Raw genomic sequence first — 15303 nt, forward strand, 5'->3', positions numbered from 1 at the left:
GTCTTGATTTTATACAGAAGCGACTTTAAAGGTTTGTTCAGGTTTGGGTGACACCATCCTTCCACCTTCCCAGTCACCGTCCCGCTTTCATTCACACCAAAGCTTTTCCGGCATATTCCCTGGAATCTTGCGGATCTTTAAAAAGTCAAGAAAATCGATTCTGGCTCTCGTTCACGCCTGAGCCCTTCCTAGTAAATTGCTGGAACATTTCTGGGAAAGGCTACAAGTGTGAATCAGGCCTTAGAGAATGAATGGAGAAGCTGAATCCCATTCCCCACGAGGAACTCGTATCCCAGAAAAACGAGAGACCGACGGAACGAAGAAGTTCGGGACCAGATATCCACTGGGCCCCGGTCCCACAGGCTGGCACGTCACACTCAGGCAAGGGGTTCAGCTTGTGTTTGTCTGTTAACAGCATTATGCCCCGCCCCCACCCCCAAAAAAGAAGCAAACCTGGTGGAGGGGCAGAGCCTGGGTCAGATGAGTCATTGCACCACCTGGAGGCAACAGGAAATGCTCTGTTTTTCTGACATGATGTCCTCCCAGTGAGAACTTGGTGATGGTAATGAGAGGACTTAGCGTTTTGGTTCGAAGGTGTTACCGTGGCCGGGCCGCCATGTGCTATATTTTTAGAACAGGAAACTGTAGTGGGCCGGCGTGGCTCAGAGACGGAGTGGCCGTTGAGCAACCGAAGGGTCGCTAGTTTGATCCCCACTTCCCCTGGTGACCGGTGTCCTTGAGCAAGACACTGACCCCTAACTGCTCCTGATGGCCCTGTGACGGACTGGTGACCCATCCAGGGTGAACCCCGCCTCTCACCCAATGTCAGCTTGGATAGGCTCCACCCCCCATGGCTGTGAATGGATTAGAGGTATAGAAAGTGGATGGATGGGACCTGTAGTAACAAGACTCCGCGTGGTCGGTTCTGTTCCAAACTTTACATGTTTGTAAAAGTGCTTCTACGAGTTTAATTGAAGTTGTAGCGCCACCTGGTGCTTCCAGGACGTGAACCTGATGGAAGCTCAAGCTACAGCAGGCGGCGATGGAGGGCACCATCCTGTGTGGTGAGTGAGATCTTGAGCACCGTGCTGAGCAGGCAGGACGTTTGCGTGTTTTTAACCTGCTACATGTTAAGAGTTGAACCTTGAACGTTCCGGAGGCCTGTTGTAACGCGTCAGAACAGGACCACCGGCGAGAGGCACACACACGGAGAGAAATGAGGGGCGCAGACGTAGAAACCAGCTGAGGGTCTTTATTGGTCGTTACAGTAGTCACTCATACGTAGCTGCCTTGAGTTGCTCTTAGTCTCAAACTTCTTCCTCAGTTTTCCATCAATACAACAGAAGAGTCACAGACAAAGTAGAAAAACAAACTAAACAACAGGATCAATGCCCCTTAAACAACAAAAACACAGTTTGGCAAATTAGGATGAAGACGACGATGATGATGATGATGACGATGATTAAGATGATCCAGTGCATCTTTAGAAAACAACAAAGACGTGACGGAGACATATGATTGGATAAGAGCTTTCAGGAGTCAGGGATCATCTTCCAATCAGAGTCCATCTCCTCACTTCTTGCCAGGCAAGTCTGAGGCTGATATGTATAAAGAGACGAAGTGGAGCTTGGGGCTCCGCCCCCCCAGTCCGCCATCGCTCAAAACAAATTAAATCAAATAGAAAAGTGATGATCAGTTTATGGCACAACAGCTGATGGTTGACATCCTGCGATCTTTACGTTGTTGAAGATGCGTCCGACCTGCACTCGAAACATTCAGTAAACGACAGAAAACAGAACTAAAACATTTGAGTTTTTTTAACCATCTTCCACTTGTACTTGTCTGTTCTGCAGCGAGCTAAGCTAGCTAACACTGATTTACCAGCTCACAAGCTAGCAAACCAAAGGAATTCAGCCGACTTTACATTAAGTTTCAGCAAATATGAGCCACGAAGCTAACATGCTAACATGTAGCGTTCGTGTACATGTGTGTGATTCATTAAGCTCCGCCCTGCAATGCTTTCTCGTGTCTCTAACCTGGTAGCTGATGACAATGCAGCTACAAGTTGTTGCAAATCAACTTCATCTGAACCCGATTGTGACCAAATAAAGTCACCTCACCGTTTATCATCTCAACACTTCGGAACTCGCAGCAGGATGCCACTCAACAACCGTTCACAATTATTTGGCTGCAGTTCGTAAACACGATGTCGTTCCATCCAGTCGGACGGACACAGGAGGGGAACCTGGTGACATCAAAGGTCATCCCGAGAACCTTCAGCACTTATCAATCTTGGTCCCAACAAAACCTCATCATGAGTGAAGAAACTACGGAAGCCCATTTTAGCAACGTTGACGATGACAATACTGACGTGAATCAACATTCAGAGGTAACTCGAGGTCACATGATCGTCAAACGTGGCTTTAATATCTTAAAAGGAAGAAAAAAATCAAGATGATGTCATGAAATAACAAGGGGGTTCTCAAAGTGGGATCCGGGTCCCCCCTGGGGTCCTTAGCAAAATGTCGAATGATTAAATCTCCCGGTTACTTGGAGCTGTGTTTCGAAGCGCGTCAAGCGTTTAAACACGAGAAAGCGAACACTTGAGTCGTCCATCGTGATCCGTCGCTGTACAGCTTCGTCTTTATTTTACTTTAAAAAAGTTTGTTTCCTGGCCGCTACTTCATCAGTCTCTCCGCTCATGTTCTTTGCTAGCTGTCAGACCATCAGGCTAATTTAACCCTTTCCCATCTTTTTGAGAGAAATCAATTTGATGGAGGTGAGAAATTATTTAGTACATTTTTGCATATTTGCTGAAGAAAAACAGCAACTAAATTCTATTACAAGAAAATTATCATTAAAAAAAAACGTTTAAAAGATGTCAACCGGCTGATATTTCAGGTGAACGCGCGAGTGTCAGCTGACTTTGGCTGGATTACATTTCTGGTGTTTAAATGCTTGAGAACTGAAATAATTTGAGAGAGAAGTATTATGACTTCACACGCCCCAGAGAAGGAAGAAGGCGGAGACACAAACATCCTTTGAAATGAACAAAGGCATCGAATACTGAAGGAGACGAGGTCGCCGTGTCGCCGTGTCAGAGCAACGATGTGGCACAAATAAATAACAGCTGGCTTCAAGAACACAAAGGAACTCCTGAGAAAATGCCGTCAGAAACCAAGATGGAGGATGGATGATTGAGGCTCAGTTTCAAACATACCCAGCGCTGTCGGTCGCACACACACACACGCGCGCACACACACACACACACACGCACACCCACGCAGAGGGGGACATGACAGAAACCAGAGACACCTGACCACACGTCACCTGACCAAATGTCAGCGGTGGCGCTGCAGGAAACAAAGTGCTGTTTGACTAAATACTGAAGGAGGCGCCAATCGACCGGCGGAGTGTTTGTTCGGAAGCGTCGTACTCCAGTAGAAGGTGACCAGTTTAACCGAGCCGAGCGAAGCGTGGAGACTGGAAGCAGAGAAACTGCTAGCGCAGCAGTCGCTTAGTCTCCTTCAATGAGAAAAGAGGAGGAGTTTTTGCAGCAGGTCGTTTTGTTCAAATTCTCAATTTTGACCCAATAAATGCAATCGTCCAGCAGAGTGCAGGAATTAACATTCGAATGTAACGAACAGACGAACACATTCGTGTTCTTTAATGGGTTTTTGTTTGTAAGTGAGGATGTCGATTCACGCCGCTGGTCTGGGCCTGTGACATCATCACGGCAGCCCACAGGAACCGTGTCTGGGTGACAGCTGCTCCCAATGTAGATTTGAGTAATTTAACTGAAACAAATCAATCAAAATGATGCTGAAATGACGACACGATGGCGGTTTGGACGAATTAAGAATTCATTAATTCTCAGGTCTGTTGCCATGACGACAAGCTAACAACTTTTATATTGCTGGTTTTCAGACTGGAGGTCTGATCAGATGGGCTTTACATCTGACACGGCATCACAAGAGTTGAAGCCGGAGTTGAAGATTGGAGTGATTCATTTCAGTTCAGGTTTGTCTGCAGTCGTTGGCGTCCCTCGTGTTGAACGTCGCCGATTCACATCTACTCTTGTTTTAACTCTGATTTTGTTCGTAATCACAAGCAGCTTTAAACCTAAAACTCAGGTTCTTTTCAGGACAAAAAAGACTTCCTGGAGAAGATATTTTCAGGTCAAACTTTGGAAGCAATCAAAGTTCCTCCCGCAGCGGCAGCGTAAAAGAACGATTAACACCTTTTAAAACTGTAAAATCAGAGTTTTTACACCTCTAAAAGGTTTTTATTTGGTGAGAACTTTAATTCTCTCTTAACAGTTTGAGTGTTTTTCAACTCTGACATGAAACCCATTAAAGCCCCATGAACATGTGACAGTCTTCTGCTGGAGGTAACAGCAGCTTGATGCTACGCTAGGCTAACCATGTCCATGAGACTTGCCAGACTCTGGAGAAACACGTACGGTGTTACAGGAAACGACATTCTCTTCAAAAACTGCCTAGCAATTAAAACATGAGTAAAAGTCCAAGTGGCCCGATGAACGCCGGTGCCAGAGTCCCAGCAACCAGATGGACTGGAGGAGACTCGACCGCGGCAGGTAGTGAAGGATGAGGACGAGCGTTTTGGTCTCCAGAGTCCGACGAGACGCCGGCTACCGTTAGCCTAGCAGAGCGCAAAGACAGGAAGAAGAAGGGAACTGCTGGCGTAGCTCCGTCTGACTTGTGAGACGACGCGGTGGAAACATTTGACGAGCAGGTGATCGCCGGCGTGATGATTGCTTGTATGGTGGAAGGACGGAAGAGAGGGCAGGGTCAAAGGTCATTTACAGAAAACTACAGATATATACACACAGCCAATTGTACAGAGGACAAATATGTACATGCTCAGGGGTTGTTCTCTTTCAACTGTTAGCTCCGCCTCCTGTTCTTCCTCTGTGGCCATCATCACAACATTCTCACATCCTCAGGACAGATTCTGCACAGGTCTGTCCTCTCCCTCACCTGTCTGTAGTGTAACATGGTGGAGGCGGGGCTTGTTCGCCAGGTGGACCATTGACCAAAGTGCCACATGACCAGGAGCTACTTAGCTGTTCTTTAGCAGCGTTCTGTCTTCAGGAGGACAGGAGGAGGAGCCAGACGTGGACGATGAAGCAGCAACCATGGTGGTGGAGGCAGACAAAGACGAGGAGGTGGAGGAGGAGGAGGAGTGGGCAGGGAAGGACAGCAGCTGACCCCCCTCAGATGAGAGGAGGGAGCAGGAGCGGAGGTCCACCGTCTGCAGGGACGAGCAGCGACGCAGCAGTGGGACACTCTGCTCCGTCACCTTCACGCACCCTGAATAACACACACACACACACACACACACACACACACACACACGTGAGGACACAGACACACGCGGAAAATAGGCTTGGTGCGGGAAAGTGAGGATGATGCAGAGAAAGTCGGGTTGGCAGGGGAGGTCAGGGTGATGTGAGGGAGGTCAGGGTGATGTGAGGGAGGTCAGGGTGATGTGGAGGAGGTCAGGGTGATGTGGGGGAGGTCAGGGTGATGTGAGGGAGGTCAGGGTGATGTGGGGGAGGTCAGGGTGATGTGGAGAGGTCAGGGTGATGTGGAGAGGTCAGGGTGATGTGGGGGAGGTCAGGGTGATGTGGAGAGGTCAGGGTGATGTGGGGGAGGTCAGGGTGATGTGGAGAGGTCAGGGTGATGTGGAGAGGTCAGGGTGATGTGGGGGAGGTCAGGGTGATGTGGAGAGGTCAGGGTGATGTGGGGGAGGTAAGGGTGATGTGGAGAGGTCAGGGTGATGTGGGGGAGGTCAGGGTGATGTGGAGAGGTCAGGGTGATGTGGGGGAGGTCAGGGTGATGTGGGGGAGGTCAGGGTGATGTGGAGAGGTCAGGGTGATGTGGGGGAGGTCAGGGTGATGTGGGGGAGGTCAGGGTGATGTGGGGGAGGTCAGGGTGATGTGGAGAGGTCAGGGTGATGTGGGGGAGGTCAGGGTGTTTACCTGCCAGGTTGAGGTGGGTGAGGCTTTCCCTCAGAGGGGAGGCGGGGGAGGTCAGGGTGTGAACCGTCTGGTCTGTGATGCTCCCACAGTGACTCAGGTCCAACTTGGCCAGGTGAGGCACGTACCGCACCAGCAGGCGAGACGACGCATCCGTGAGGTCCAAACCAGCCAATCGCAGCTCCGTCACATTCTGGAAACGCCCCACTCTGGTTTCTCCGTGGGCTGATCGACCAATCAGACGGCAGAAAGCGGGGACACGTTAATGGAGGCGCGAACCTTCTGGACCTGGTCCAAACGGTGTATTCTTGTTTCCTGTCAGGTGATGGCGTGCGAGCTCTCACCTGTCCTGGTGTCTGGTGGCGGTGCCAGCAGCTCACGAAGGTGAGAGTCCTTGAGGTCCTCCACTCTGCTGAGGTCCAACAGCCTCAGACAGGGACAGACAGCCTGACACAGAGCCGACACCACAGGCCAGGGACAGCCCGACACAGTGAGCTCCAACAGGCCTGGAGACAGGAGAGAGAGAGAGAGACGGGCGAGTGAGAGAGACAGGTGGGCGGGTGACAGAGATGGGTGGGGAAGACAGACAGTCGGGTGAGAGGGACAGTTACCTGGCAGCCGGTTGATGAGCCACATCAGCTGTTTCTTGGAGATGTTGGTATAACCCAGTTTGAGAGAGACGGGCTGCCGGCGGATGATACCACTCAGCATGGGGGGGGTGATGGAGCGCTGGCGGCTCAGGTCAATCTGAGTCCACAACCGTTTGTCACAGCACCTGCGGAGACGGACGGACCACATTACCATCAAACACCAGCAGGGTGACGATTTGTTGAGCCAAAACAAAAAGTCTGATTATCGCTTCATTCAGCAATCTGATGTTTCCGTGACGATCGACTGACCGATAAAACAACGTCTTTTGATCATTGTGACTTACCAGCGGCTCCAGGTGCGACACACTCTCATGCAAACACACAGCTCTCTCTGGCTGAGGTGTGTGAACACTCGCAGCCACACATCACGTGTCATAATGTGGGAGGAGCCAGAGTCCAGAGGCAGACAGCTGGGCTCGGGGCAAGTGGGCGGTGGCCGCACTAAGTGTCTCTCCATCTGGACTGGCCGTGGCGGCGACGGCACAGCTGGTGGACTGCGTTTCATCATCTGAGAGCGCGGGGCGAGGCGGGACGGCTGGGAGCAGGGGGACGCCGCCATCGCTGACATCAGAGGACCACCTCCACCTGGGCCACCGCCCCCGTTAGAGGTGGGAATGGACGCAGAGGAAGAGATGTTTCTGGAGCCGGCGGATGTCTGGTTCTTACTGTTACTACGAACCTTGTTGCCCCGGCTCCCGCTGCCTTTGGTCCCGCCCCCTCCTCCCCCACCATATCTGTGATTGGTCAGAATGCTGCTGGCGTTCTCCTTCTCCCCTCCCTCCCTCCCCCCTCCCGTTCCCCCACGTGTCCGCCCGTTGCGTGCCTCCTGACCATTGCTGCGCTGCTTCCCTGTGAAGCCATCGTGCTGTGAGGACGGAGGCATCTGATTGGAGGAGAGGGGGGAGGGCGGGGGAAGGGAGGCGGAGTTTTTCCTGATTCTTTCTGAAGGGGGAGTGTCCTCCTCATCACCGTCCATCATTGCTTTCCGTCCCCGTGGCGTCAGTCCCACGTCTCCTCGCCGCCGAGCCTTGTCCCCAGCGCCTGCCCCATGCTCCTCCTCCTGCTCGTCATCGTCCACCCGTCCTCCCTCGCCCTCCGACTCTTCACTGGCACTGAAGCCCAGCTCGGCCAGCCGCCGCTCCCTCTCCCGCTCTCTTTCCCGCTCACTGCGGCTCCTTTCCCTCTCCACTCGGCTCCCGCTGCTGTTGCCATAAGCAACTGGAGTAGGCAGAGCAGGTGAGGAGGACGGTGAGGAGCCTCCTCCCCCCTGCTCCCCCTGCAGGGAATCGTCGGAGTCTGACTCCGAGTCGGACTCGGAACTGGAGGAGGATGAGGATGAGGACTCGGGCCGCCGCTCTAGCATACACATCCTCTTGAAGCGCTCCAGTTTCTCTCTGTGATGCGAGCGCTGGTCGGCACTGGACGTCCCGCCTGCACCTCCCCCTCCAGCCTGAGAGGAAGAGGAGGCGGAGCTCTGCAGCCCGCCAGCTCCTCCTCCAGCTGAGGAGGCGGGACCATTGGACTCCACTGCCTCCTGTTTGGGTTTCTGGCAGAAAACAGAATGAGAAGATTCAATGAAGGTGAATCTGCATCTGTTTGTGTTCTCGACTGTGGACATTAATAGGCAGGCCACGCCCCCTTCCTCAACATATGGCTGAAGAACTGCGGGAGTGAGGATCGGCATCGCAGACGGACGTGGAGCTCAACTGCATTTGTGATAGTTGTGGCTTTCATTTCTACATTCATTCCCTTTATTCATCGTTCGCCCATCAATCTCAGACTGTGGTGGTTTTACTCTCTCATTCTTCGACTGAATCAGCAGAAACACATTTTCCTACCTTCTTGAGGCGTTTTTCATGGGCGCCTTTCATCTGAAAACAGAGGAAATCAGAGGTTTGTACCTGTTTAATTCAACACAACAAACACGACACGTCTCCTTCGGACACTACAAACATGGCTGCTCACCTTCTTCTTGGGTCCGCTGTCCGGCGGCAGCTCCTTCTCCTTCTTCCTCTTGTGTCCCCCCTCCGTCCTTCCACCCTCTGTCCTCACGCCCTCCTCCAGGGAGGGAGGGGCCTTCTTCTTCGGAGGCGGGTCATCGGTCAGCTTCCAGCGGCCAACCTCGCCGTTATCCAGCCTGCGCTTACCTGAGCCGTCGGCCTGATCCTGGATCAGACACACAATTATTGACATTCACCAGGAAGTGCCTCACAACACACGGCTACATCAACACTGACGGACACGGCAGAACCAAAATGTCTGAGGGAACAAAGACTCTGAATCTGAGCAAAAGTTGTAATATTTCAAAAAGTGTGTAATGACTCCATGAAGCGAATATTTATAATGAAAAGTTTCATGTTAAGATCTTGTTTTACGCACAATTTCAGTCTGAATCGTGACTTCCAAAATGTTTTTGGAACATGGTTCTATTGTGCATTTTTCTACTTCATTTTCAAAAACATAAACATAACTTTTGTGTTCACGAATATGAACAGACTTGTAAAAGAATATGAATATTTTCTCAAAAAGGTTTGACTTTATTCAGGTCTGTATTCACCATCATTTTGTTTTAAAAAGGATTTGAGAGGTAAGAGTCCCGTCTGTTAGGTTCAGTTTTTTTATCGCATCATGCAGACTTTCAAGCCTTTCATACCTGAGATGCAGCTCAAGCCTCACCTTGCTGGTTTTGCCCTCCTTGTGGCACTTGGGACACTCCCAGCAGTTTGGGATCTCGTCATTGATGATTCCTTCAGCTTTGCCCATCTGACAACACACGACCCCGTCAGTGTCCACAACCACAACACGCACCTCCACTTCCTGTCAGTTGAGACGCTAAAGAAGCTCACGCTGTCCACGCCACCGGGACGTCACCACGGGCCACACGGTGTCTGACAGCGGCCACTTGGACCAAATCATGGGGGCTAAACTTGGTCATGACGGCGCTCAGACAGGCGCGTTGATGGTCAGTGACATCAGAATGTCTGACAGAGCGACGCTGATGTCCTCCGTCATTATCAGCGCCTTTAAAGAGTTGTCTGACTGTAACAGCACAGGAGGGGGAGCTAGCCTGAAGCTAATGATACTCACACTGCGACGCTGACCCCAGCGTGACGGACTTGACGCGCTATCATGTGATGTAATCAATGTCACGGTGCACTGGACAGGAGCTTTCCTACCGACACACCTGAGGCCAAAGGCTGCTGTTCCACAGTTTCCAGCGGTCGGACAGTGAGTGACACATTGGTTCATTTCAACACTTATTTGGCTTCTACTACGGACGTGGAACCAGAAGATGTTGACTTTAGCGTGTGGCTAAAGGCAGCAGCAGGTAATCGAGGTCGTAGGACACATGGACGGGCGGAGGCGGCGACTGACCTTCAGGCAGCTCGGGTGGATGATCTCGTTGCAGATGGTGCACTCCATTAGAGAGAGGCTGAACTTCTCCTCCTCCGAGTCCACGGTGTCCTCCTTCCCCGCCTCACCACAAGCAAAACACACCGCCGTGTGAGGCAGCACGGGCTGGAGGGAGAGACAGAAGCACAGGTGAGACGGGCCGGCAGGTGAGGATGCTGAGGCTCACCTGAGCAGCAACTGGAAACCATCTGCATCTTTGCATTTGGTGAAAGGATCAATAGTTCCACGCACATCCACCAGGTCGGTGGAAGCGCACAGAACGCTCCGACTTCACGAGGAGCTGGGGTCACAGGTGTGGGCGTGACCATCGACGCCCCTGTGGCCATGACAGCATCAGAGGAGCCTGAGCTGATGTCCAATAACAAAAACTGATAAAGAACAAAAATCTTCATGTGATCACCTGACCAGCAACATCACATCAGCGTCTTCATCATCCTCATCACTTCAGCTTCCAGATTAAACCAGCATGGAGGTGAAGTCACTGCTACCCCCCCCCCAGACATTCGTCTTCCTTGGTGGAACATTTGAGACAATAAAATCAATCAATCAATCGATTGATTGATAAAAAGAAACCCACCACTGGGATCATGAGCCCTGCAGATTGACTGGATGTGTGTATGAGAGTGTGTATGTGTATGTGTGTGTTGGTTAGTGAAACCATGGCGATGGATCAAAGCCAACTCTTGCTCACTCGCAGCGCCAGCAACCATCTGTGGTTGCCACGGAAACGCTGCTTCACTGCCTGCTGGGCTTCGCTGATGCTATTTGAAGAATCGACACACAGAAGAATCTCACCTCCTGCATGCGTTTGTGTGTGTGTGTGTGTGTGTGTGTGTAATGGCGGATTATGTCAACATGTAAATGTGTGTTAACATGGTGGATGCGTCCTCCATCTTTCACAGATTCCTTAACACAAAATCAACCAGTGACAGGAAACCAGAACCACCTCCAGATCGTCCAATCATACACATGTTCCTTTTACCACGTCGCAATGTTTTTATGAAGCCATGTCACATGTTTCAGTCCACACCAGAATGACGAGTTTAAAGAACACCCGGGTGCGTTTCAGCTCGGCGCGATGTGGAACATCAGTAGGTCATGCTGGCAAGTAGGCGAGCCGACGTGCGGCGCTTGAACATTCCAACTCGTGTTCATCTGGGATTCTTTTTAAAAATGAAATCAAGACTTAATTAACAAGTCATCAACCCAGGAGTCACCAGCGAAGTGATGACGAATTCTGAATGAAGCTAGTTGTTAGTCGCTAAGCTAACATCACACACTCAGGTTCGCACATCGCTACGTCACAGGACGCATCCACGGCGCCCATAAACTCCGAGCAGAATCAAAGCTGTCATTAACAGCATCATATAAATTACACACCTGTTTCCTTTTCTTAAGCGAAACGACTCGCCAGTTAAGGCTCAGTTCTCGCCGCCATCACCTGAGAGACACAAGTTACTGCTGCAACAGACGGCAAGGTTCTGGGGAGTGTTTTGAAGACGTGGTTTGACTGTAAGAACTCGTTGGTTCCAGTTTTATGAACTTCAGCAGCAGGTTATTAATGCATTCATGTACTCGAGGAAAACGCCTCCACACGGTGGTTCATTGTCAGGCCAAAATGTTGGACACCACAAGATTTCATGGCTAATTGAGAGGTGAATTATGAGTGAGTGAATGTAAAAGGCAGCGTGCGAGCGTGTGTGTGTGTGTGTGTGTGTGTGTGTGTGTGTGTGTGTGTGTGTCTCACCGCTGTGCACTGTCTCAGCAGGCAGGATTGCTTCATGCGTCCGGGTCCTCCAAACTTCTTCATGTCCTTGCAGAAGTGACACTCGCCACACTCGTTTCTCATGCAGGCCTGGCAGCGCCGGCACCGCGTTCGCCTGCGCCTCGCCCCCCCGCCAGCCCCCCCGCCCAGCGACTTACTGCCCGACATCCCCGAACAAGTCAGCTGGACAGAGACAGACAGAGGGACAACATGGATGAGGTTGGAACTTCACAGCATCAACAGAAACTCTACCCAGCTCACTGCAGGGGGCCTCCAGGACCACAAATCTAGATGCAGATGTGTTCATAACAATGGGGGTGACAACTTCCTGTGACATTAAATCAAACATCCTGTTGCTTCCTTTGCGATCAAAACTCAGTTTAGAAAAAAAACAAAGTTGTTAGCTTGTCATGTTGGTAACAGAGTTTACAAAACATGAACTTATGGTGGGTTTTCTAGACTCTCGTCTCCAGATCAGAGCCCATCAGAGCTGATCAGAGTGGATCCTGCTGGCAGGCGGCTTCCTTGTGTGTTTTTGTGTAACTTGGGTGAGAACGTGATCAGCCAGCAGCCTCCCACGCGTGCAACGTCTTGACTCGCCTGGACACAACGTGAAGGCATCATTAAGAAGGACGACACGTCCCAGGTCTCCAGACTCCCCCGCTAACTCAAGTCTTCCCCAACCAAAACAAAGACGAGTCCAGAGGCTTCCTGATTCTGGCTGCCATATTTGTTTGGGTCAAGGACTCCTCATTTCCTGGTGACACCATTTAGAAATTCAAAGAGGGGAAAACTTCACTGCTGCTTGTTTTCTCCAGGCACAGTTGCTGCCTCTGTCGCTATGGCAACGCTGCACTGTAAGCCAGCATGTAACACTAAAATAGGAGGTAGGACAGAATGAGGCCCAAACAAGAATGTTGCTGATGTGGTGGTAGGAATGTTGGCGGTGACAGCCGCTGTCAGGAGCGTTTGACTGGTAGGCTTCTGATGCTGTAACATCATCTTCACCATCCACCAGCGCGATGGCGGCTGCTGTGTCACAGACACTCGGTGTCAGACTGGTGTTGTGATGAAGAGCCACTAAATCGTCCCGCGCAGACAACACCCTACCTGCTAAGCGTAGGTGACATGTGGTCATGTGACTTCTGTGAGTTTGGCGACTCTGCGGCTGGATCACGACTTCGACAAGAGAAGAAGGTTTTGTACAAACTGGAAAAGGAGCGTGAAGTCACTGTGTGGACGTGGGAAAATGACAATATTTAGTTTTAATATCTGCTGGTGATGGAAACAGGAGACACTTCCTGCTGGACACTGATGTCATGGTAACACTTTGTTCTACACACCGGTTGGTCTCTTGTAAACATTCACGTTCCACTAGAAAGCAGCTAAGCATCGGAACTCAGATAACCAGGGTAACTGGGACAGTGTCACGTGTCTTAGACTTCTTTTCTGCCTCATCATTGTAGTTTAGTTGTTTGATTCATTCAGCCGTGTTGGTGTTGTTCTATCAATGGAAGCTGGACTCTCTCCGGTGGTGTAGAACCACCTCCGCCGCTCCGAGGAGCCTCGGCAGCCACAGAGCAACGGGCTCACCGGAGCTAACGCAAGTTAGCAGCCAACAATAACGAAGGTGCGCATCTGGCTCCACTTGTGAGAGGAAGGCTGCTAGCAGCTAGCCGCTAACAGCTAGCACGTCACAGGAACACAAACGCGTCCACCGCCAACAACAATCACACCAGCAAACGTCCCATGTTGTGGGATTCATGGTGAAATCAAGAATTCAACGAGACGCAGCACCCCCCACCACCACCACCACCTCCCTCCCCATCCCCCCGTAACGTGAACGGGTAACGCTTGCTAGCATTTTAGCACGCTAACTACTATTTCTCATCTTCACTCAATCATATCCGCGGACCCCCGGGAGGTGGTCGGTCCCCGGCGGGCAACACGGAGGAGAACCGGCACTCACCTCTCGGTGTCAGCTCGCATGCTCCTGGCTTGCTCATTAGAAAGAAGATTAGCCAACGTTAGCCAACGTTAGCTTCGGAGTACTGCTGCTAGCCGTCCGCTTCCTTGTTTCTTTCTCCGTCAAGCTGCACTCAGCTCCCGGTGTGTTTCACACGCGTCCCATGGTGGCAGCCTCCGGTGCTCCGGCTAGCTCCCGGGCTAGCCTAACGGACCAGCTAAGGGTGTAAATGTCTCGATTACCAAACTGATCGATATCGATTAGGTGCAGGGCGCAGTGTTGCTGGCTCCCGTTCACTCCCCTCTCTCTCTCTCTCTCTCTCTCGCTCTCTCTCTCTATCTCGCTCGCTCTCTCGCTCTCTCTCTCTCTCTCTCTCCGCACCACCGTTACAGCGTGTTCTTGTCTTCTTCCTCCCGGAGGCTCCGAATGCCTCAAACGGCTGATTTCGACTGAAGCGGAGTGTTTTAAACCGATTGTCGGTGATATCCCTCCGCACGGTTCAGGCCCGGCGCATCCCCGCATTAACCAGAGCCTGATATTAACGAGCAGCGCGTGCTATTGTTCTGTCTCGCGGCTATTGTGTGGAGCTGTTGCGGTGCGGTGCGGTGCAGGATCCGGTTCGGTGTCAACGTGAAACGCTGAAGCGCCCGCATTGATGACATCACGCAGGTAACCGCGGGCACGCGCTCCATCTGCGAGGGGACAAATAACATCAGTAAATAATTAAATAAATAAATTAGTAAATAAATAAATAAATGTGGTAAATAAAATATGAAGAGCCCCGCCTCTCCCTGGACACGTCACTGCATCAGAGAATGATGGGACTTGTAGTACTTAAGTGTTCACGCGGCAGGTGCTCTCTCAAGAAAATGTGTGTATATGTACATATATATATATATATATATATATATATATATATATATACATGTATAGTTTTAAACTGATAATAAAACATGTTCAATGATTTATCAGCTATAACCATGATTTTATAATAAAGACATAAACGGAAGCTATTTTTATTTTTTTTATTTATATATAGACATATATACACACAGACATGTAATAGGTTCCTTTTCAATCAAATTCTTGATTCAATTCAAGTCGTGATGAACGAGAGAAACAGAACCATCAGAATATCTGGATTCTTCACCAGTTTGTTAGATGACGGCAAACCCTTTCAAAATATATAAATATGTCATGAACCAATGTTCATCAACAACCTCCTTATGGCAAACAGGTAATCCTTCATTCTGCCAATAAAGCACCACTTACTAACTCACTTTACTCTGTCCTCCTGCAACCACAATAAATCAACAGCAGCATCTCTGTTCATCTGACACGACATTTTTTTGAAGATTGTCAGCTTCCCCCCTGGAAACATCATCATCAACAGCAGTGTCACAGTACTTTGCTCTTCTGCCTCTCATCTTTAATAATACAGTACTTCTTTGTATGAATGTGTACAATTTGACCGTGTAACCAAGCAACCCAACAGTGAACATTCAGC

The 15303-nt window shown here is 50.5% G+C and overlaps 1 protein-coding gene across 2 annotated transcripts; it reads right to left on the reverse strand.

Moving 5' to 3' along the window:
• Positions 1–1242: 1242 nt before the first annotated feature.
• fbxl19 (F-box and leucine rich repeat protein 19) lies at positions 1243–14437 on the reverse strand. 2 transcript variants are annotated; one of them, XR_015110026.1, is made up of 12 exons: positions 13800–14437; positions 11813–12013; positions 10027–10170; positions 9328–9414; positions 8617–8817; positions 8490–8522; positions 6936–8197; positions 6613–6776; positions 6346–6507; positions 6005–6226; positions 5001–5333; positions 1243–4777 (listed from the first exon to the last, which is right to left on the reverse strand). XR_015110026.1 is itself a non-coding variant. In XM_086184951.1 (11 exons), the coding sequence occupies exons 2-11, from the start codon at positions 11996–11998 to the stop codon at positions 5083–5085; spliced, it is 2712 nt and encodes a 903-aa protein (XP_086041077.1). In that variant the 5' UTR covers positions 11999–12013; positions 13800–14437; the 3' UTR covers positions 1243–5082. The 2 variants fall into 2 exon arrangements, 1 of the variants encoding a protein (XP_086041077.1); XM_086184951.1 differs by having other exon boundaries at positions 1243–5333.
• Between the last annotated feature and the right edge of the window lie 866 nt (positions 14438–15303).

This window comes from Aulostomus chinensis, chromosome 18, assembly GCF_037954235.1.
Source record: "Aulostomus chinensis isolate RoL2024-O1b breed Wild chromosome 18, RoL_Achi_v1.0, whole genome shotgun sequence".
Classification (NCBI taxonomy): domain Eukaryota; kingdom Metazoa; phylum Chordata; class Actinopteri; order Syngnathiformes; family Aulostomidae; genus Aulostomus; species Aulostomus chinensis.

What these genes read in the sequence shown, in the direction of transcription:
- fbxl19 (XM_086184951.1), bottom strand. Translation starts at nt 11,998, where the DNA reads ATGTCGGGCAGTAAGTCGCTGGGCGGGGGGGCTGGCGGGGGGGCGAGG. An exon ending in TCCACCCGAGCTGCCTGAAG is followed by an intron (nt 9,415 to 10,026) that starts GTCAGTCGCCGC and finishes GTGTGTTGTCAG; the next exon opens with ATGGGCAAAGCTGAAGGAAT. An exon ending in ACAGCGGACCCAAGAAGAAG is followed by an intron (nt 8,523 to 8,616) that starts GTGAGCAGCCAT and finishes CTCTGTTTTCAG; the next exon opens with ATGAAAGGCGCCCATGAAAA.